The sequence below is a fragment of the Aotus nancymaae genome, unplaced genomic scaffold, assembly GCF_030222135.1.
Source record: "Aotus nancymaae isolate 86718 unplaced genomic scaffold, 86718_ANA_hifiasm-v0.15.2.pri h1tg000059l, whole genome shotgun sequence".
In the NCBI taxonomy this organism is placed as follows: domain Eukaryota; kingdom Metazoa; phylum Chordata; class Mammalia; order Primates; family Aotidae; genus Aotus; species Aotus nancymaae.
In genome coordinates this window covers 10,975,811-10,997,201 of record NW_026988473.1, presented here as the reverse complement: position 1 = coordinate 10,997,201, position 21,391 = coordinate 10,975,811, and the positions used below count along the sequence as shown (strand labels likewise).

Here is a 21,391-nt window from a genome sequence, read left to right as displayed (position 1 = left end):
AAGAAACAAACTGAGTCTTAATGATATGAGAGAGTACTCATATATAGTGCTATTAGAACTCTTGAAATACTTCAAATTGCTTTCTGTCATAATTGTTGGAGACCCTGGGATCTGAAGACACTAGCCTGGGCGACACAGATATCAGAGATACCCACTCCAAGCACAAGAAGTGTTGGTTTAAATATTCCTTTTAATCTTCTTTTACCTACATTGTTCTTTATTCAGCAACGTTTCTTGCTTACCTGATTTTGTACCCTGCACAACTTTGCAAACTGACCATGTCCTTATTAGATTAGCACTGGATAGGATTTTGATCACCTACATTCATCTAGTAAAATCTTTAACCAATATTTACATCAATTATCTTTTCCTCTGCAAATTATCTCAGGAGATGGTGAACATATGCCAAAAATTAATCAGAGAAAGTGAATGTATTTTTCTCTTTTTCTCTAGCTTATAAAATGTCAACAAGATAAGATTTCAGGATAAATTTTGTCATGAATAAGAAAAACAATCCACAACGCTTTGTTCTTTACTGAAAATGGTAGACAACATAGAGTACATTTAATTATGTCTGCCTGTGTCACCAGAATGCAATAAAAAAGTAAGAGTTAGTACAACCAATTGATCAACAATTTGACTTATTTTCCTGAGTTGACCAGTTAAATTGGTGTTTAGGGGATGTTGTCTGTGAGAGCTTATATTTTGAAAATAGTTTCGTTAAATCTAACTCACCTTGGATAATATACCTGAGATATTGTATTAAAGGGTTTTTTGGATTTTTAAATCTTATTTTTATTTTTATTTTTATTTTATGTTTTGGGGTACATATGGAGGATGTTCAGACTTGCTACATAGGTAAACGTGTGCCACGGTGCACCTGTCAACCCATCACCTAGGTATTAAGGTGATGGGTTTGCTGCACCTATCAACCCATCACCTAGGTATTAAGGCCAGCATGCATTAGCTATTTTTCTTCATGCTCTCCCTCCCCCTACCCCACCCCCTGACAGACCCCAGTGTGTGTTATTCCTCTCCCTGTGTCCATGTGTTCTCATTGTTCAGCTCCCACTTATAAGTGAGAACATGCGGTGTTTGGTTTTCTGTTCCTGTGCTAATTTGCCAAGAATAATGGCTCTGTGTTAGTTTGCTGAGGATAATGGCTTCCAGCTCCATCTATGTCCCTGCAAAGGGCACAATTCCATTCCTTTTTATGGCTATTCTAAGAGTAAACAGAAAGATTTTCAGTTTAATAAAACCATAATGGAAATAAAACAAAATAATATTTTCTTAGTTTGACATCCAAACCTGAGTGAAAGAACCATTTATTAATTTGTTAAACACAAAATATTAGTATACACAATGCTTAGCATTAAGTAATTAAATGTCTCTACATATTTGTGTGCTGTATACAGTCAGTGTTCTCAGTTTGAGGGTTCTTCATGGTGCTGGAACAAAAAGCAGCAACAGGAATTGACAATCCAGCTGGATGGGATATAAAACAATACTACAAGATAGAAAGAAATACAATTATTTGTCAACAATATTCTTTAGTCTGGTTTAGAAATCATCTAATTTAAAAAATAATTTTATTAAGAGCTCCTTGATAATTCAGTACTAGTTCTTCCTTTAGTCCCCTTTAAGAGAGTAGTGATAATAGGAATGATCATTGCTAACTTCTTTTAGGTCTTACTGTTTTAGTTTTTTGTTTTATGTTGTTTTTTTGAGATGAAGTCTCACTCTGTTGTTCAAGCAGGAGTGCAGTGGCACAATCTTGGCTCACTGCAACCTCCACCTCCTGGGTTCAAGCGATTCTCCTGCCTCAGCCTCCCAAGTAGCTGGGACTGCAGGCGTGCGCCACCATGCCTGGGTAATTTTTGTATTTTTAGTAGAGACAGGCATTCACCATGTTAGCCAGACTGCTCTCGAACTCCTGACCTTAGACAATCAGCCTGCCTCAGCCTCCCAAAGTGCTGGGATTACAGGCCTGAACCACCGAGCCTGGCCAAGGCCTTATTGTTTTTAGCCCTTTATGTCATTCCATCCTTGCAATAACCCTGTGAGGTGTTAATGATTATCAGCTTAACTTATAGATGAGGCAACTGAGGCACAGAGAAGTTAATCATGTGCTAATCATTACATAGCCAGCAAGCAAGATTCAGGAAAGTCTACTCTCTCACGTTCTCCTTCTCCCCACATTTCTCTCTCTTCATCTCTCCTCCCTCTTTCTCAACCCTATTAATAGTTTTTACATTTAATAACATTTTTATCATAAATGTAGAAGCTGTAGAAAATCAAGAGAATACACATAAGTATAAAGAAGAAAGTCAAAATCATACCAACCATTACTTTTAATGTTTGACATTATAAATGGTTTTTAAGGGGTGTGTGTGTGTGTGTGTGTGTGTGTGTGTGTGTGTGTGTGACAAAGACAGAGAAGAGGGGGAGAGAGGGAGAAAGAGCTCATGTATGCAAAAGAGTTTATAAAAAGCAAATAATTTTCCTCCAGAAAAGTAGAACTACCTTGTACACTCATCAGTGGTGCATATGAATGCCCATATTTTACTGATTTATATAATATCTTATATATTATGATAATAACTATATTGTCTTTTTCTGTTTTATCTCTATTTTTCCCACATTCATCAATTATTTTTCAAATATGCTTTATATGAGGGTTTTTCTGCCATAACCAAGTTTTAAATTGCTTTGCCATATTTTTTCACTTATAATTCTGTTTTGGTGTCATTTTTCAGGAATATCACTTCCATCTCAAGATTATATAAATGCATATCTATGTATTCCTCAAATACTCTTTTACCCATAGTGAGGCAGTTATCATAGACCATTTTTAGAAGAGTTTTTCCTTCATTATCAATTGAAAATACTTCTTTATATATAAAACTCTTACCAACACTTACATTTATTTATGAAAGTTTTATTTGTTCTTTTGGTACATGTCTGTTATAAAAATAATAAATTATGAGTGTTCATAATACTGTTTAATATCTGAAAGTTAAATTCCTTTTTAATTATTCGTCTTCTTCAAAATCATCTTGGCTATTATCATTGGTTTGTTCTTTGATCTCAAGAAAGGACAGTCTGAGTATGGAGCAGAGTGAGTGTACATTATCTATGCATACCTTTGGTTGGTGCAATTACTTTTCCATCAACCTAAAACTGTAAGTCTGTAGGTAAGCTCTAACTTGCTGATTGTATCTACCTAAAAAAAAGGATGTACCTCTGTATTATTAGAGAATTGAAATATTTACTTTGACCTTTGCTCTAGTTCAAGATCCATCATAATTTGATGCCGGTTTTCCATTGACCCAGTGTACCCAAAGTAAACCAAACTGAAGAAAAAATGGCTTGTGTAGCTTACATATTCATGGCCCTAGGTGGTTTGACCTACATAAATACTACGTCTGAATCTACAACTGCCTAGAGGCAAGGATGCCTGGCTGTCTATAGGGCTGATGCTGTCTCATGAACTCCCTCAAATTAACCCATGAAAATATTACTTTTCACATTTCTACCCACAGGTATAACTGTCACTCATGGTTATTTGCAAGCAATCCATGATAACAATACCCAACGTCTACTGAACAATTGCTGTGTACCTAATTGTGTGCTAAGCTTTTGCCTGGATTTTCACTTATAACCTTCCCAGTAACCTGGGAAGTTCAAAGCTTTTGTTGTCCTTACGTTATTAGTAGTAAATCAAGCTTAATGTTTTTATGTCACTGGTACAAGTTAGTAGAAGAAGAAGGTATTGGAACTAAAACTCCAAAGTCTGAACCTTCAGCCACATTACTATGCTGTTTCCCGAATACCCTAAAATTGAGGCAATAGTTGGGGTCAAGAGTGAGCTGCACTAGCCTCCTTCTGGAATGCTTTGTATGAAGGCTTCCCTGAGAAGACTTGTTCCGTAACTTTATTGAACACTCATGCTGTGTCTGCCTCAAAATATTATCAGAATTTATGATATTGTTAAATCCAGTTTGGATATGTTATATTAAGTACATTTTTCTTAAAGTAGGATAAGTTATTATAAACAGGGAAAGTAATTTTTCTAAAGGGTAAAATAAAAAATATTTTAAATCTACATAGATAACAATCCAGTACAGGACTCTTGTCCATCAAATATGTTTTGGAAGGATGCCATTTAATAATTTATAATTTTTTTTTTAGACAGCTCGGTTGCCCAGGCTGGAGATCAGTGGCACAATCTCAGTTCTCTGCAACCTCCACCTCCTGGGTTCAAGTGATTTTCCTGCCTCAGCCTCCCAAGTAGCTGGGATAAGAAGCCTGTGCAACCATGCCCAGCTAATTTTTGTATTTTTAGTAGAGATAGGGTTTTGCCATGTTGGCCGGGCTGGTCTCAAACTCCTGACCTCAGGTGATCTACCCACTTCAGCCTCCCAAAGTTCTAGGATTACAGGCATGAGCCACCACACCTGGCCTCAGCTTTCATAATTTTAAAGCAACGGTTATATAATGAATCATCAGAGGTCTTTTTTAAGAAAAACAATGATCTTAATTAGTGATCTTTACATTTTAAATAATACTCTCAGCATTTCTATGGCATATTTTTAAAAAATTATCAGTCAACTTTTTAAATACATTTTTTAATTCTCATGATACCCTATGAATTAATGGAGAAACTGAAGCATTGTGCAGGTACATGTTGAAAATTCAAGAATAAAAGTTGGGGTCTTTCTACCAGAACAGTAAAACATTTCTCCTTTTCCAGTGCTCATTGGAGGAAAAGATGTACACATATGAAGATGATAATGTTATCATTTCACTTGAGTTAGCAATCCATTCTCTTTTCTCCTTTCTGATATTAGGGGCACAGTGCCAATGACTGGAGGAGGAAATATTACAGGAATCACCCATTTCATCCTGCTGGGATTCTCAGATTTTCCCAGAATCATTTCAGTGCTCTTCATTATATTTCTGGTGATCTACATTACATCTCTGGCCTGGAACCTGTCCCTCATTTTTATAATAAGGATGGATTCCCACCTCCATACACCCATGTATTTCTTCCTCAGTAATCTGTCCTTCATAGATGTCTGCTATATCAGCTCCACCGTCCCCAAGATGCTCTCCAACTTCTTACAGGAACAGCAAACTATCACCTTTGTTGGTTGTATTATTCAGTACTTTATCTTTTCAACAATGGGGCTGAGTGAGTCTTGTCTCATGACGGCCATGGCTTATGATCGTTATGCTGCCATTTGTAAACCCCTGCTTTATTCATCCGTTATGTCACCCACCCTCTGTATTCGGATGGTACTGGGAGCCTACATGGCTGGCCTCACTGCTTCTTTATCCCAAATTGGTGCTTTGCTTCAACTCCACTTCTGTGGGTCGAATGTCATCAGACATTTCTTCTGTGACATGCCCCAACTGTTAATCTTGTCCTGTACAGACACCTTCTTTGTACAAGTTATGACTGCTATATTAACCATGTTCTTTGGGATAGCAAGTGCCCTAGTTATCATGATATCCTATGGCTATATTGGCATCTCCATCATGAAGATTACTTCAGCTAAAGGCAGGTCCAAGGCATTCAACACCTGTGCTTCTCATCTGACAGCTGTTTCCCTCTTCTATACATCAGGAATCTTTGTCTATTTGAGTTCCAGCTCTGGTGGTTCTTCCAGCTTCGACAGATTTGCATCAGTTTTCTACACTGTGGTCATTCCCATGTTAAATCCCTTGATTTACAGTTTGAGGAATAAAGAAATTAAGGATGCCTTAAAGAGGCTGCAAAAGAGAAGGTGCTGCTGAGTTTACAAATTCTGAGATTTCTGCCAGATTTAGCCTGTCAGAATCCCCTTAACCCACAAAATGACCATGAATGGACTATAATAGAATTCATACTTCCTACTGCCTTTGGACAAAGAAGGCTTGATTTGATGCAGAAAATATGCCAATATGGACCAACAGATGACTCGATGCCACAGACATCAGGATCTTTAGGTCCTGGAGATTCATTATTTTTACCCTACATCAGGTGTGGCCTCGTCATTTATTATCTATCTAAAAGTATTTATGAAACAACAAGATTTAGAAATCTTTTGTTTCTTGTGGCTTCTCAGATTGAAGATGGCTGAATGTTAGGACATCACCCCTAGAGAAATGAGGCCTGGCAGAGACCCCCAGGAGTTCAGAAACATCATCTCCCATATATGCTGATACAGCATAATAAAGACATGGTGTTAACCATTGATTATTCTGTTTCTGGACAGGAGAGAATAAACAGACACAGGGGTTCTGCCATTGGAAAGGGGGAAAAGCAATATATTGGCCTGGTTGTGACTTTAAGAAAGGGCAATCTGAAATAGGTGCAGTTTGCCTAAGACCTCTCTCAGCACTAATCATCTAATAAGTTTTTGGCAGTTTCCTTGCCTACACCAGCTGTAGCATAAAGAAGAAGGAGGTGATTTTAATCCTGAAGTGGGGTAGAAACAAGGATATGGTTCCTCCAATGACATTTACTTATGAGTTCGATGACTTGATTTCTTGTATCTAGCATCTAGTGGGAATTTATAATGGTAGATGGTATTCAAAGTTCACAGCCAATAGCAGTATCTGATATTGTGAGACTCAAACTTTTCTTTTTCTCCACCATTAAATTTAGAAAATGTTCTCTTGTTTGACTGGGTAGCTTATTGAATCCAGGAGAGGAAAGAAACATGGGTCAAGGCATCTCAGTCAAACTCAACCTAGACAACCTAACCTACAGTCATGTTTGGAGAAGTCATACATTTAAGCCTACTCTGCATCAGCCAGTCTCAGCTGATCTCCAGTTGATCTGAGGATACATGAGTGACAATAACAGAACATTGCAATCAGATTTTGCAGTTTGTTATGCAGCAGTAGTTAACCAATTTTCTCCTAGACCAACTGCCTGGCTTCAAATTCAGGCTCTGCCACTCCCAAGAAGTGTGATACTCGGCAAGCCACACAATCTTTTGTGCCTCAGTTTTCTCATCTGTAAAATGAGATATTATGTATCTATTTTGCAGTTGTTTAAGTTGATTGAGTTGATACTTGTGGAAAACTCAGAATAGTGACTCCAGCATATAAAAAAACACTATACATGGTTATGTATTATTATTTATTGAGTGCTTTCTATGTTCAAAGAATTTAAATGGCTTCATCTGAGCTAAGTTTTATTGTTATACCAACTTGATAGATGAATACACTTAGGTCAGAGGAATTAAGAAACACAGCTAATAAGTGAAGCGGTCAGAATCCAAACTAATATTGCAGATATCAAAGCCTCCTCTCTTCTTCAATACCCCTGAGTGTATAAGGTGCCAAATTGCCTATTAATATACAAGGTAAATATGAATAAAATACAGCAATATTTATGAGATGCAGCCAATGCTAAAATCAGAAGTAATAATCTTTTGAAAAGAAATATATTAAAGTAACAAAACTGTGAATTGAAAGAATTGAAAAAAGAATGCCAATTCAAACCTTAAGACAAATAGGGAGGAGTGGACAAGATGGATGACCGGAAGCCACTAGTGTAAGTGGCTGTCATGGAAAGGAGCAGAAGGGGTGAGCATTAGGTCTTTTCAACCCTCAAGTCAGGAGATCTCCTTGTGAACCCACTCCACGAGGGCCTTCAGTCTTCAGTCTAACACACAGAGCTGTGTGGAGCCTTGGCAGGGCAGCCACTCAGGCATTTGTGAAGACCTCAGAGGCTTAGATAACTTGGGTTTTCTGATAAAAGTAGCTACAGCTCCAACAAAGTTGGAGGTTGGACTCCTGTATATACCCTGAGGAAAGAGGCTGAATCCAGGGGGCTGAGCAGCAGCAACCCACAGGCCCCACTTCCTTGGTACCTCACAAGATAAGATCCATTGGCTTGGAATTCCAGGCAGCTACCAGTAGTGGCATTGCACTTCCCTAAGAAGGAGCTCAAAAGGAAAAGGTGTGCTGCCATCTTTGCTGTTCAGATGCCTTAGCTGTTCCAACCTTCAGGAAGAACAGCCTTAGCTGTTCTTGAAGCTGACCCGGGGTGGAAGAGATCACCCAGCCTAGAACAGCACAGCTGCTCTACCAAAACATGGCCAAACTGTGCTTTAGGTGGGTGCCCAATCCCATCCTTTTCACTAGGCAGGACCTCCCAACTGGATCCTGCAGCCACCCCCACCCAAGCTCTCCAGCTATCAAAGATCTGAATTCTCCCTGAGAAGCACTCCCAGAGGGAGAAGTGAGTTACCATCTTTGCTGTTTTGGTGACTTAGCAACTCCAGCCTTTGGTCTTTGAAGTGTCTGAGGTGACTGGGGACTGAAGTAGACCCCCAGCAAAGCACAGCTACTCTACCAAAACCTGGCCAGACTGACTGTTTTTTAAGTGTATCCCAATCCTGTTCCTCCTCACTGGGTGGAACCTCTCAACTGGGGTTTTCCTACTGCTGCCTTTGGGTCAGCAAAAGGTGCATACCTCCCTGGGACAAAGCTCTCAGAAAAAAGGACAGGCTACCATCTTTGCTGTCTCATAGACTTCACTGGTGACACTTCCAGGTTCTTGAAAATCTGAGGTCACTAGGTAGTGGAGTAGGCCCCAAGCATATAGAAGCAGCCCTATGGAAAAGTGGCCAGAGTGTTACGTGAGTTTTCATTCCCATATCTTCTCACCAGGAAAGTCCTCAGGCCTGGGCCTCCAGCCACTCCCTGCCAGAGCTATCAAGCCAGTACCAAATCAGCAACTCCCTAGACAGAGCTTCCAGGGACAACTGAAAGCCTCTATGCCACTGCCTCTGCAGTGGAACTGTCCTTGCCATCCTCAGACTAATGAAGGAGCAAAGACTTTAAGTGCCTTATCCACACATCTAACAATCTGCAGTCAACCCAAGAAGAAGCCGGTTTTCTCTCACGGGTCCCACACAACCCCCCTGCCACAGCTCATTACCAGACAGGGAACCCCTGGCTTGAACCCAAAACACATACCCTCCATCAGTGCAATCACTGACTGCATCTTTCTGAGGTGGAGCCCCCAGGAGTCAAACAAATGACCCTTGGCTACAACCAATACTAAGATCTCTTCCTTTGCTGTCTCTAAGCTGAGGAAGGAACATAAACATTGAGATAACCCCAGAGCTGCAGTGGGCAGCCCAGGAGTGCTGAATCATCAACTACAGCCAACACTCAGGGGGGAAAGGAACCCACACTTTCAGAGTACTGAGAGGGAACACAGATGCAACTGTGAGGAAATATACAGGCGCCGCACAACTGAGCAAGAGTCTTCCAACTGGCCAGTAAGCCTAGGGATCCCCTGCTGAATTACATCTCAAAGCTTCAACACCAAAAATATCTCACTAACATACCCGCCTCTGAAACCAGAGATTAGAAGTCAGCTTCAAATAAAGATCCTATACAAAGCCTTGGCCCAGTGAAAACATCCAGAATGTAAGTCAGTTGACTACTCAAACTACTCTGCAGTTAAAGGAACACCCCCATGCAGAGATGAGAAAAAACTCATGTAAGAACTATGGTAACTCAAATGGCCAAAGTATCATATATCCTCAAAATGATCACACAAGTTCTCCAACAAAGGTTCTTAACCAGGCCAAACTGGCTGAAATGACAGAAATAGAATTCAGAATATGGATAGAAAAAAAGATCATTGAGATTCAGGAGGATCGCAAAACCCAATCCAAGAAAAATAAGAATCACAATAAAGTGACACAGAAGCTGAAAGACAAATTTGCCAGTATAAAAAAGAACCTAATGGGTCTGACAGAGGTGAATAACACAAGAATTTCACAATGCAATCACAAGTATTAACAGTAGAATAAACCAAGCTGAGGAAAGAATCTCAGAGCTTGATAGTTGGTTCTCTGAAATAAGACAGTCAGACACAAATGAAGAAAATAAAAAGAAACGAACAAAACATCCAAGAAGTATGGGTTATGTAAAGAGGCCAAATCTACAAATAATTGGCATCCCTGAAAGGGAGGGGAAGAAATAAAACAACTTGGAAAATATATTTCAGAATATTGTGCATGAAAACATCCCCAACCTTGCTAGAGAGGCCAAAAGTCAAATTCAGGAAATAGATACACAAGAAAATAATCCCCAAGACACATAATCATTATATTTTTCAAGGTCAAAATAAAAGAATGTTGAAAGGCAGCTGGAGAGAAAGAGTGAGTCATCTACAAAAGGATCCCTATCAGGCTAACAGCAGACCTCTCCACTAGTACCCTACAAGCCAGAAAAGATTGGGGTTTTACCTTCAACATTCTCAAAAAAAAAAAAAAAAAAAAAAAACCTCAACCAAGAATTTTATATCCAGCCAAACTAAGCTTCCTAAGTGAAGGAATAATACAATCTTTCTCAGATAAGCAAATGTTCAGGGACTCCATTGCTACCAGACACCAGACCTTCCTTACAAGAGATCTTGAAAGGATCAGTAAATATAGAAAGGAAAAACTGCTACCAGCTAATACAAAAACACAGTTAAACATAGAGACCAGGGTCACTATAAAGCAATCACACAAGCAAGTCAACATAATAACCAGCTGACAGCACAATGACAAAATCAAACCCACATATATCAATATTAACATTGAATGCAAATGAGCTAAATGCCCCACTTAAAAGGCATAGAGTGGCAAGCAGGATAAAAAAGCAAGACCCAATAATATCCTGTCTTCAAGAGACCCATCTCACATGTAATGACACTCATAGGCTCAAAATAAAGGGATGGAGAAACTTCCATGGCTGATTTGTCACTGTTGTTGCCAAATGCCACAGACTGAATCAAAATTGTAAAAATTTCTATTCTAACCAATTAATGTATGAATTACATAAACTACCAATCAAAATCATGGTATATCTGCTGTGGAAACTAAAAGTAATTATGAAATTAATACAGAAAAGAGCAAAGTATATCTAAGATATTCTTGCCCTTACAAATATCAGTGAATTAGGAAGCTGTTTAAGTGACATAAGCAAGATGGAGAGTCAGAGATCTCAACTCTCATCACCCACAGAAAACAATTGGTCAGCTACCTGTGAATGAAAATTGCACTAGGAGGGCTCTGGAGTCCAGTTAAGAAGCTGCAGCAACACAGTGAAGAAAAGAAATGAATATATGAGTTCTCCAGAGAGACAAAGACCAATGAGATACATCAGAGGAGTTCCTGATATATCCTGAATTCCTTAAAATTGTTGGGAAAATATTCTGTATACATACATCTTTTTTGATGAAAGCTTTACATCATTTGGATTCACAAGAAGGACCATGAGATAACCACTGTGATAGGTTGAGGCTGTTATCTTGTAGATTTTTTTTTTCATAACTATGTGTTAGCTACACACAGTTTGGTTCTTTTGTTTTAATATTTGTGTGTATGTGAAGTATTCTTTTTTCTTTTAAACAAAGGTAAGACTAGACTTTCTCTGAATATGCTATTCTGCAACTTGTTTTTTTGTCGACTAAAGATAACCTTCCATGTCAGTACATAAAAATAAACATTTTTAATGTTTGCATAGTGTCCCTGCTTAATATTATTTAGAGTAGCTGGGTCATATTTATTTAATCAGTAAACATAGTATGTGTGCAGAAACCAAAAACATAGTATGTGAGCAGAAACCAAAGGAAGAATTCACTGATTTGGAAAGGAAGATTGTGTTATGGCAAGTTAGAATAAACAGAATATGTGAAGGTAAGGAATTCAGAGGAATCTTTATAGGTAACCACCTTATGGAAAAAAAGACAAAATAAGTAATAGACAACTGCAGAATGTTTATGGTTTTTAACCACCAAAGCTAAAAGCACAATTTGTGCAGGAGTTACTGGTGTAGCTAAGGCTATCCTGCATCTATGCTCCAGCTTCCAGAACTCCTCCCTATGCCAGAGACATTATCATAATAGAGAAAACAACAACAACCTACAAATAAAGGATGTAAAATAAATCATAATACAAGGCAAGGCCCCATGTAGTCTAGTTAAGCCCACATTGAGGAAAGATCCAGGGACGAATTTGGAAAAAACTATGCCATAGGCAACAGATAAAGGTGTGAAGACATAAAGGAAATAATTTGAGCAGTGTATTGAAGAGCAATACTGAGCCAAAGCCTTAAAGAGTATTTGTGGGCCATGATCATCTATTTTATCCCAGTGACAATGGTCAAGACAAGTGATAAAACACACAGCTACAGGTCTAATCACCCGTATCTTGATCTGGAAAGACTATCTGACCACTGCCTCATGTATAAGATGGTCTAGGACACAGAGCATCTAGGAGCTCTTACTATCTCCAGGGGGGATTGGGCCCATGCCCTATCTCTGCTCAAGGAGGGTAATGGAAGAGAAAGTCATTGGCAGACATTTAGTTACCCACTTTCTCGCTACTATAAACAGTACTGTGTCAAACATCCTACATGTAAATCTTTGTGCAGTTATGTGTTTCTCCATGGTAAATTTCTAAAAGTAGATAGGTTAGCAAAGAGTATGTATGTTTAAGAGAGTGGATAAAGGAACAAAAGGAATCACCTTTTACTTATTAAAATTCTGTACAGTTTGCATTAATTAGTTGATTAATTTCAGAAAACAAGTAGTATTTTTGTAATTCTAAAAGAAAAAATACTCCCTTTGGTCACTTCCAGGCTACAAGAACAATAAAGAGAGCCAGGCTGCAGGTAGTAAAATATGTAAAGAAACAGGGTATTGATGAAAAGGCAAAGGAGTGCTGTGGACATCCGCAAGTAGGAAGAAATGAGTTCCTGAGGCAACTCCTGGGAACGCTCCCCCATGCATAGGCTCAGGAAGTTAGCCAGAGGCACAAAACAGTGAGGCCCTCCAGCAAGGCTGCTCCTGTCATAGAAATGGAGAACCTGCACGACAGATCTAAACAAAGCAATATTTTAAAAATGAAAACCAAAAGTGGGTATACAATTCTGTTAATCAGCCTATGAATTGGCAGGAATTTGGTTTCATACACCTTCACCCTAGAATGACACATTCCCTCTGAGTATTCTGAAAAAAACAGGTTTCAGGGCCTTCAAAGTTGTATGCCAGTTTCTATAATAAATTTTTGTCAATTCTTTAGGAATTGCTTTTTGATCCTATCTGTGAAATTCAAGCTTTCTGACTGAAACACAAAGCGGCATGAACACTCCCTCGCACACCAGCCTGGTGCTTTCTGCCACCCCTTCTAACTGCATCCCTGCAAGCCAGTCAGGGTGCATAGCCGCTGGTTCACAGCAGCCTGCCACTGCAAACTGGGTCTAAATATGTTCCTCTTACAATTTGCAACTCTACTGTCCTATTTCTGACTTGAATTTGTCCCTCATCTCACAGTGTTCTTTTCAGAGAAGTAAAGATTAAATGATAATGGTAGCAATTAAGATAATGGGTACCTCAGGGGATAAAGAAAGAAGCAGTAATTGGAAAGAGCACATGATTCCTTCATTCTGCACTCACTCATTAACCTGTGCACATGTGTTTCGGCAGTTTTTCTATGTCCTGAGTTTATACTGTTTTTAGTATTAACATTTGTACATTTCTGTTATGAGGCAAAAGCAAAATCAATGGAGGATATGTACAAAGTATAAACATACCATACTAAAAGAAACATATTTTTTCTGAATATAAGGCGAATCAAAGGGATTAAATGTTCCTGTGTTTCTTGGAAGTGTTCTACAATGACTTGACAATGAAATAGAATATCTCTCTAGTTATGCTACAAGGTCATGACATCCAAAATGATAATACAAGTTGCAAATTCAAATGTCCTATGGTGTTAAGCCTGTTACCCAAGTGAGTGAGGAGGGCCTAGTAAAAAGGCATACGGGCTACTGTGTGATTGCAGAGGGGCTGCAACTAATTTTACAAAAAAGACCCTATCTAAAGGATAACTGACTTACAACACCAGTGGACAGTTATCTTTCAGGAATGTTGCACCCTAGGCTAAAAGATCCTTTGAATGTTCAAAAGAAAGTAGAAATTGAGATTTACGTGACTAACTAAAATGTCTTGATTCTAAACAAAGAGTAAAATGAACAAAACTTGCCTCTAGGGTACTTGCTTGAGACATACTGGAAGAAGAAAACTGCTATAAGGACACGTCCATAAGAAACCAGGAAGAGATTGGGATTAAGATACCAGCAAAAGGTTGTGTTTTAGAGAAGAGGGCATTCTTTCTTCTGAGGAGGATGGAAAGCTAGACATATATACACATACAACTAATAATACAGGCCATTTGTCAGAAGGAAGCATTAAGGACTGGTAGAGAAAATGGTAGGGAGTTCTCTATGGCAAAGATTTTCAAACTTCACAGCAATAGGCCCTTTTATGAAAAGAATGAAAATCTAATATACAAACCTGATCAGACAAAGTGATCAACACTGGAGCAGGAGGAGAGCTACAGTCCCACCCATGAGGGTGACCCCTGCTTTGCTGGCCAACATCCAACCACAAAAACTACTACTAAATATCACACATGGATAAATGAAGGCTTTCTAGAAATGAATAGTGAGGCAGGATCCTCCATTCAGTACAGAAACAGGCGTCAAAGACACTGATTTTAACTGATTTTAATTGAAAAACAACAGGGCATATATTCATGAAGTCTTGGGATTCTACATTAATTACCATAAAGGATAACTGGGTGTTGGGAATAAGTAGAAATATTACTGGAAACATCACCTAGAAGTGGAAAGAGAACTAGACCTGCCACTAGATGGCCTGGGATTGAAGCTCAGCTTTACTGCACACTGGGTGACCTTGGATAACCTTGTCAGGTCTCAAGTGTCCTCTTAATTGTTTAAGGATCAACCACGGATACTCATTTCATTTCTTCTTCAGTAAATATCTCACATTTTACTGTAAGACTATTTTTTAAAATCAAAGCTTTGTTTAGTATACACAAACAATTTTATATAGTTTAGTTTTTTTAGTTATTAGTTGTACTAAATCAAAGTCACCCTTAAATACACAGTGGAGAATGGTTATATTTTTAAATACTGAAAAGAAACAAATACATCTTTTTTAACCAAAGTACTCATATGTTTTTTAATTGACCCAGTGATAATAACACTAGTAGCCAACTGCATTAAGATACAGTAATCCTGCAAATTTAGTTTAGTTTGTTTTTTATTCCTAACTTCAGACAAAGCAGATTTCAAACTAACAACAATCAAAAAAGACAAGGAAGGGCATTACATCATGGTAAAGAGTTTAATTCAATAAGAAGACTATTCTAAATACGTATCCACTCAACACAGAAGCACCCAAATTCATAAAGCAAGTTCTTAGAGACATACAAATAGACATAGACTGCCACATAGTAATAGTGAAAGACTTCACCCCACTGACAGTCTCAGACAGATCATTGAAGCAGAAAATTAACAAAGATATTCAGGACCTAAACTCAGCATAGGATCAAATGGATCTGATAGACCTTTACAGAAGTCTCCACCCAAAAAACAACAGAATATACATTCCTCTCATTGCCTTATGGCACATAGTCTTAAATTGAACACATAATTGGACATAAAAAAAACTTCAACAAATGCAAAAGAATGAAAATCATACCAAACACACTCTTGGACCACAGTGCAATAAAAATAAAAGTCAAGGCCAGGTGCAATGGTTCATGCCTGTAATCCCAGCACTTTGGGAGGCCAAGGGGGGCAGATCACTTTTGGTCAGGAGTTCGAGACCAGCCTGGCCAACATAGTGAAATCCTGTCTCTACTAAAGATACAAAAATTAGCCTGGCATGGTGGTAGTCACCTGTAATCCCAGCTACTCAGGAGGCTGAGGCAGGAGAATCACTTGAACTTGGGAGGCGGAGGTTGCAGTGAGCCAAGATCACACCACTGCACTCCAGCCCAGGCAAGAGAGCAAGAGTCTGTCTCAAAAATAAAATAAATTAAAAAATGAATTAAAATAAATGTCAAGACTAAAGAAATAACTTAAAGCCATACAAATACATGGAAATTAAACAACATGCTCCTGAATGACTTTTGGGTCTTAATAATGACATTAAGGCAGAAATTAAGAAGTTCTTTGAAAATAATTAGAACAAAGATACAACATACCAGAATATCTGGGACACAGCTAAAGCAGTGTGATGAGGGAAATTCATAGCACTAAGTGACCACATCAAAAAGTTAAAATGATCTCAAATTAACAACCTAACTTCACAACTGAAAGAATTAGAGAAGCAAGAACAAATCAATTCCGAAGCTAGCAGAAGAAGAGAAATAACAAAAATCAGAGTTTCACTGAAGGAAATCAAGACACTAAAAATAAAAAATCCAAAAGATCAATGAATTGAGAGACTTTTAAAAAAAAGTAATAAAATACATAGATCACTAGCTAGACTAATTAAAAAGTAAAAAGAGAATCTCTCAATAAACACAATTAGAAATGATGAGGGTAATGTTAGTGCTGACATTCAAAATTCAGAAACTGCTATGAACACCTCTATGCACACAAATAAAAAACTTAGGAAAAAAAAAAGAATGGCCTCCCAAAGTGCTGGGATTACAGGCATGAGCCACTGCACCCAGCCTTGACTTTTATTTTTATTGTACTGCTGTCCAAGAGTGTATTTGGTATGATTTTCATTCTTTTGCATTTGTTGAAGATTGTTTTATGTCCAATTATGTATTAAATTTAAGACTATGTGCCATGAGGCAATGAGAAGAATGTATATTCTGTTGATTTTTAGGTGGAGACTTCTGTAAATGTCTATCAGATTCATCTGGTCATATGCTGAGTTTAGATCTTGAATATCTTTGTTAATTTTCTGCCTCAATGATCTGTCTGAGACTGTCAGTGGACTGTTGAAGACTTCCATTATTATTGCGTGGGCATATATATCTATTTGTATGTCTCTAAGAACTTGCTTTATGAATTTGGGTGCTTCTGTGTTGAGTGGATATGTATTTAGAATAGTCTTTTTATTGAATTAAACTCTTTACCATGATGTAATGCCTTCCTTGTCTTTTTTGATTGTTGTTAGTTTGAAATCTGCATTGTCTGAAGTTAGGAATAAAAAACAAACTAAACTAAATTTGCAGGATTACTGTATCAATGCAGTTGGCTACTAGAGTTATTATCACTGGGTCAATTAAAAAACATATGAGTACTTTGGTTAAAAAAGATGTATTTGTTTCTTTTCAGTATTTAAAAATATAACCATTCTCCACTGTGTATTTAAGGGTGACTTTGATTTAGTACAACTAATAACTAAAAAAGCTAACTATATAAAATTGTGTATGCTAACAAAGCTTTGATTTTAAAAAATAGTCTTACAGTAAAATGTGAGATATTTACTGAAGAAGAAATGAAATGAGTATCCGTGGTTGATCCTTAAACAATTAAGAGGACACTTGAGACCTGACAAGGTTATCCAAGGTCACCCAGTGTGCAGTAAAGCTGAGCTTCAATCCCAGGCCACCTAGTGGCAGGTCTAGTTCTCTTTCCACTTCTAGGTGATGTTTCCAGTAATATTTCTACTTATTCCCAACACCCAGTTATCCTTTATGGTAATTAATGTAGAATCCCAAGACTTCATGAATATATGCCCTGTTGTTTTTCAATTAAAATCAGTTAAAATCAGTGTCTTTGACTCCTGTTTCTATATTGAATGGAGGGTCCTTCTGTCACTACTCATTTCTAGAAGCCTTCATTTGTCCACTGTGTGACTTGTAGTAGCAGTTTTTGTGGTTGGATGTTGGCCAGCAAAGCAGGAGTCACCCTCATGGGTGGGACTGTAGCTCTCCTCCTGCTCCAGTGTTGACCACTTTGTTTGATCAGGTTTGTATATTAGATTTTCATTCTTTTGATAAAAGGGCCTATTGCTATGAAGTTTGAAAATCTTTGCCATAGGGAACTCCCTACATTTTCTGTACCAGTCGTTAATGCTTCCTTCTGACAAAGGACCTGTTTTACTAGTCGTGTGTCTATATATGTCTACCTTTTCATCCTCCTCAGAGGAAAGAATGCCCTCTTCTCTAAAACACAACCTTTTGCTGGTATCTTGATCCCAATCTCTTCCTGGTTTCTTACGGATGTGTCCTTACAGCAGTTTTCTTCTTCCAGTATGTCTCAAGCAAGTACCCTAGAGGCAAGTTTCTTCAGCTTATTCTTTGTTTCAAAATCAAGACATTTTACTTAGTCATGTAAATCTCAATTTGTACTTTCTCTTAAAAATTCAAAGGATCTTTTAGCTGTGGGTTCAACATTCCTGTAAGATAACTGTCCACCGGTGCTATGAGCCAGTTGTTCTTTAGATGGGGTCTCTCCTGTAAAATTAGTTGCAGCCCCTCTCCAGCCACACAGTAGTCCATATGCCCTTTTACTAGGCTCTCCTCACTCACTTGGGTAACAAGCTTAACACCAGAGGACATTTGAATTTGCAAGCTCTATTAGCATTTTTAGATGTCAGGTCTTTGCAGCATAATAAGAGATATATTCTACTTCATTGGCAAGGCATTGTAGAGAACTTTCAAGACACATAGGACGTTTAATCACTTAGATTCACCTCATATTCAGAAAAATATGTTTCTTCTAGTGTGGTATGTTTATACTTTGTAAATCTTCATTGATTCTGCCTTTGCCTCAAAAGGAAACATACAAATATTAACACTAAAAACAATACAAACTCAGCACGTAGAAAAACTGGAAAAATACACGTGCACAGTGAATTTTTCTTTGTCTTCTTTCTTTGTCTCCCGAGGTAACCGTCCTCTTAGTTGCTAATATTATCATTTAATTTTTACTTCTCTGAAAAGAGCAATGTGAGATAAGGGACATATTTAAGTCAGATATAGAAGAATATGGTTGCAAATTGTAAGAGGCACATATGCAGCCCCAGTGCCCAGTGGCAGGTTGCTGTGGACCAGGGGCTTTTCTCCTTGACTGGCTTGCATGGATGCAGTCACAAGGGGTGCCACAAAGCAGCAGCACAGTGTGAGAGGGAGTGTTCATGCCCCTTTGTGTTTGATTCAGAAAGCTTGAATTTCACAGACAGGATCAAAAAGCAACTCCTAAAGAATTGACAAAAATTTATTATAGAAACTGGCATAAAAATTTGCAGGCCTTGAGACCTGGTTTTGTCAGAATGCTCAGAGGGAATGGGACTTTCTGGGGTGAATGTGCATGAAACCAAATTCCTGCCAATTCATAGGCTGATTAACAGCATTTAATGCCCACTTTTGGTTTCCATTTTTAAAATGTTGCTTTGTTTAGATCTGTGGTGCAGGTTTCTGTTGGCAGATGATCATGGGAAGCCAAAATAAAACCCAAAGTTTCAGCCATGGGTATACAATCTCTACCCAGAGGGTCTAAATGGTCGAGTGCATCAACTGAAGAGAATCGGAGCCTCCATTTCTATGACAGGAGCAGCCATGCTGGAGGACCTCACCATTTGGTGTCTCTGGCTAACTTCCCCAGCCTGTGCATGGGGGAACATTCCCAGGAGTTGCCTTAGAGACTCATTTCTTCCTACTTGCTGATGGCTACAGCACTCCTCTGTCTTTCATCAATGCTCTCTTTCTTTATATATTTTACTACCTACATCCTGACTCTCTTTATAGTTCTTGTAGGCTTGGAAGTGACCAATGAGAGTATTTTTTCTTTTACAATTACAAAAATACTACTTGCTTTCTGAAAATAATCAACACATTAATTCAAACTGTACAGAACTGTAACAAGTAAAAGGTGATTTCCTTTGCTCCTGTACCCACTCTTTTAAACGTACATACTCTTTTCTTACCTTTCTATTTTTAGAAGTTTACCATGGAGAAACAGAGAACTGCACAAAGAGTTATATGCAGAATATTTACCACAGTACTCTTTACAGTAGTGACAAAGTGGGTAACTAAATATCTGACAACAACTTTCTCTTCCATTACCCTCCTTGAGCAGAGACAGAGCATGGGACTAACCCTCCATGGAGCTAATAAGAGCTCCCAGATGCTCTGTGTCCTAGACCATCTTATACATAAGGCAGTGGTCAGATAGTCTTTCCAGACCAAGATACAGATGATTAGACCTGGAGCTGCATGTTTTATCACCTGTCTTGACCATTGTCACTGGGATAAAATAGGTGACCATGGCCCACAAATACTCCTGAAGGCTTTGGCTCAGTATTGCTCTTTAATACACTGCTCAAATTATTTCCTTTATGACTTCATACTCTTATCTGTTGCCTATGGCATATTTTTTTCCAAATTCGTCCCTGGACCTTTCCTCAATGTGGGCTTAACTAGACTACATGTGGCCTTGCCTTGTATTATGATTTATTTTACATCCTTTATTTGGGGGTTTTTGTTGTTATTGTTGTTATTGCTCTTTTATGATAATGTCTCTGGCATAGAGAGGAGTCCTGGAAGCTGGAGCATAGAGAGGAGTCCTGGAAGCTGGAGCATAGAGTGGAGTCCTGGAAACTGGAGCATAAATGCAGGGTAGCCTTAGCTGCACCAGTAACTCCTCCTGCACAAATTGTGCTTTTAGCTTTGGTGGTAACAAACATAAACATTCTGTTGTTTTCCAATCCTTATTTTGTCTTTTTTTCCATAAAGTGGTCAGCTGTAAAGGTTCCTCTGAATTCTCCACCTTCATATATTCTGTTTCTTCTAACTTGCCATAACACAATCTTTCTCTCCAAATCAGTGAATTCTTCCTTTGGTTTCTGCACTCACATTATGTTTGTGAGTACTGATTAAATAAATACAACACAGCTACTCTAAGTAATATTAAGAAGGGACACTATGCAAACATTAAAAATGTTTATGTACTGACATGGCAGGTTATCTTTAGTGGAAAAAAATGAGTTGTAGAATAGTATATTCAGAGAAAGTCTAGTCTTACCTGTGTTTAAAAGAAACAAGAATACTCCACATACACACAAATATTAAAACAAAAGAACAAAATTCTGTGTAGATAACACAAAGATATGCGAGAAAGAAAAAGCCTACAAGATAACAGCCTCGACCTATCAGAGTGGTTATCTCACGGTCCTTGTTGTGAATCCAAATGATGTAAAGCATTCATCAAAAAATATGTATGTATACAGAATATTTTTCCAACAATTTTAAGGAGTTCATGAACTCCTCTATGTATCCACTTAGATTTATTTCTCTGGAGAGCTCTGACTAACACATTCATTCTCTTTTCTTCACTGTGTTGCTGCAGCTTCTTAACTGGGCTCCAGAGCCCTCCTGGAGCAATTTCCATTCACAGATAGCTGTCCAGTTGTTTTCCGTGGGTGATAAGAGCTGAGATATCTGTCTCTGCATCTTGCTTATGTCACTTAAACATCTTCTTAATACATTGACATTTGTAAAGGCGAGAATATCTTGGATATACTTTGCTGTTTTCAGCATTAATTTTATAG

General features: G+C 38.2%; 2 protein-coding genes across 2 annotated transcripts in view; both read left to right on the top strand.

Moving 5' to 3' along the window:
- Positions 1 to 21,391, top strand: part of LOC105730302 (olfactory receptor 5A1) — a 181,425-nt gene that overhangs the window by 93,805 nt on the left and 66,229 nt on the right. The gene's annotated exons all lie outside the window — the stretch shown is intronic.
- Positions 4,864 to 5,799, top strand: LOC105730313 (olfactory receptor 5AN1). Its single transcript, XM_012471419.2, has one exon. The coding sequence runs from the start codon at positions 4,864 to 4,866 to the stop codon at positions 5,797 to 5,799; it is 936 nt and encodes a 311-aa protein (XP_012326842.2).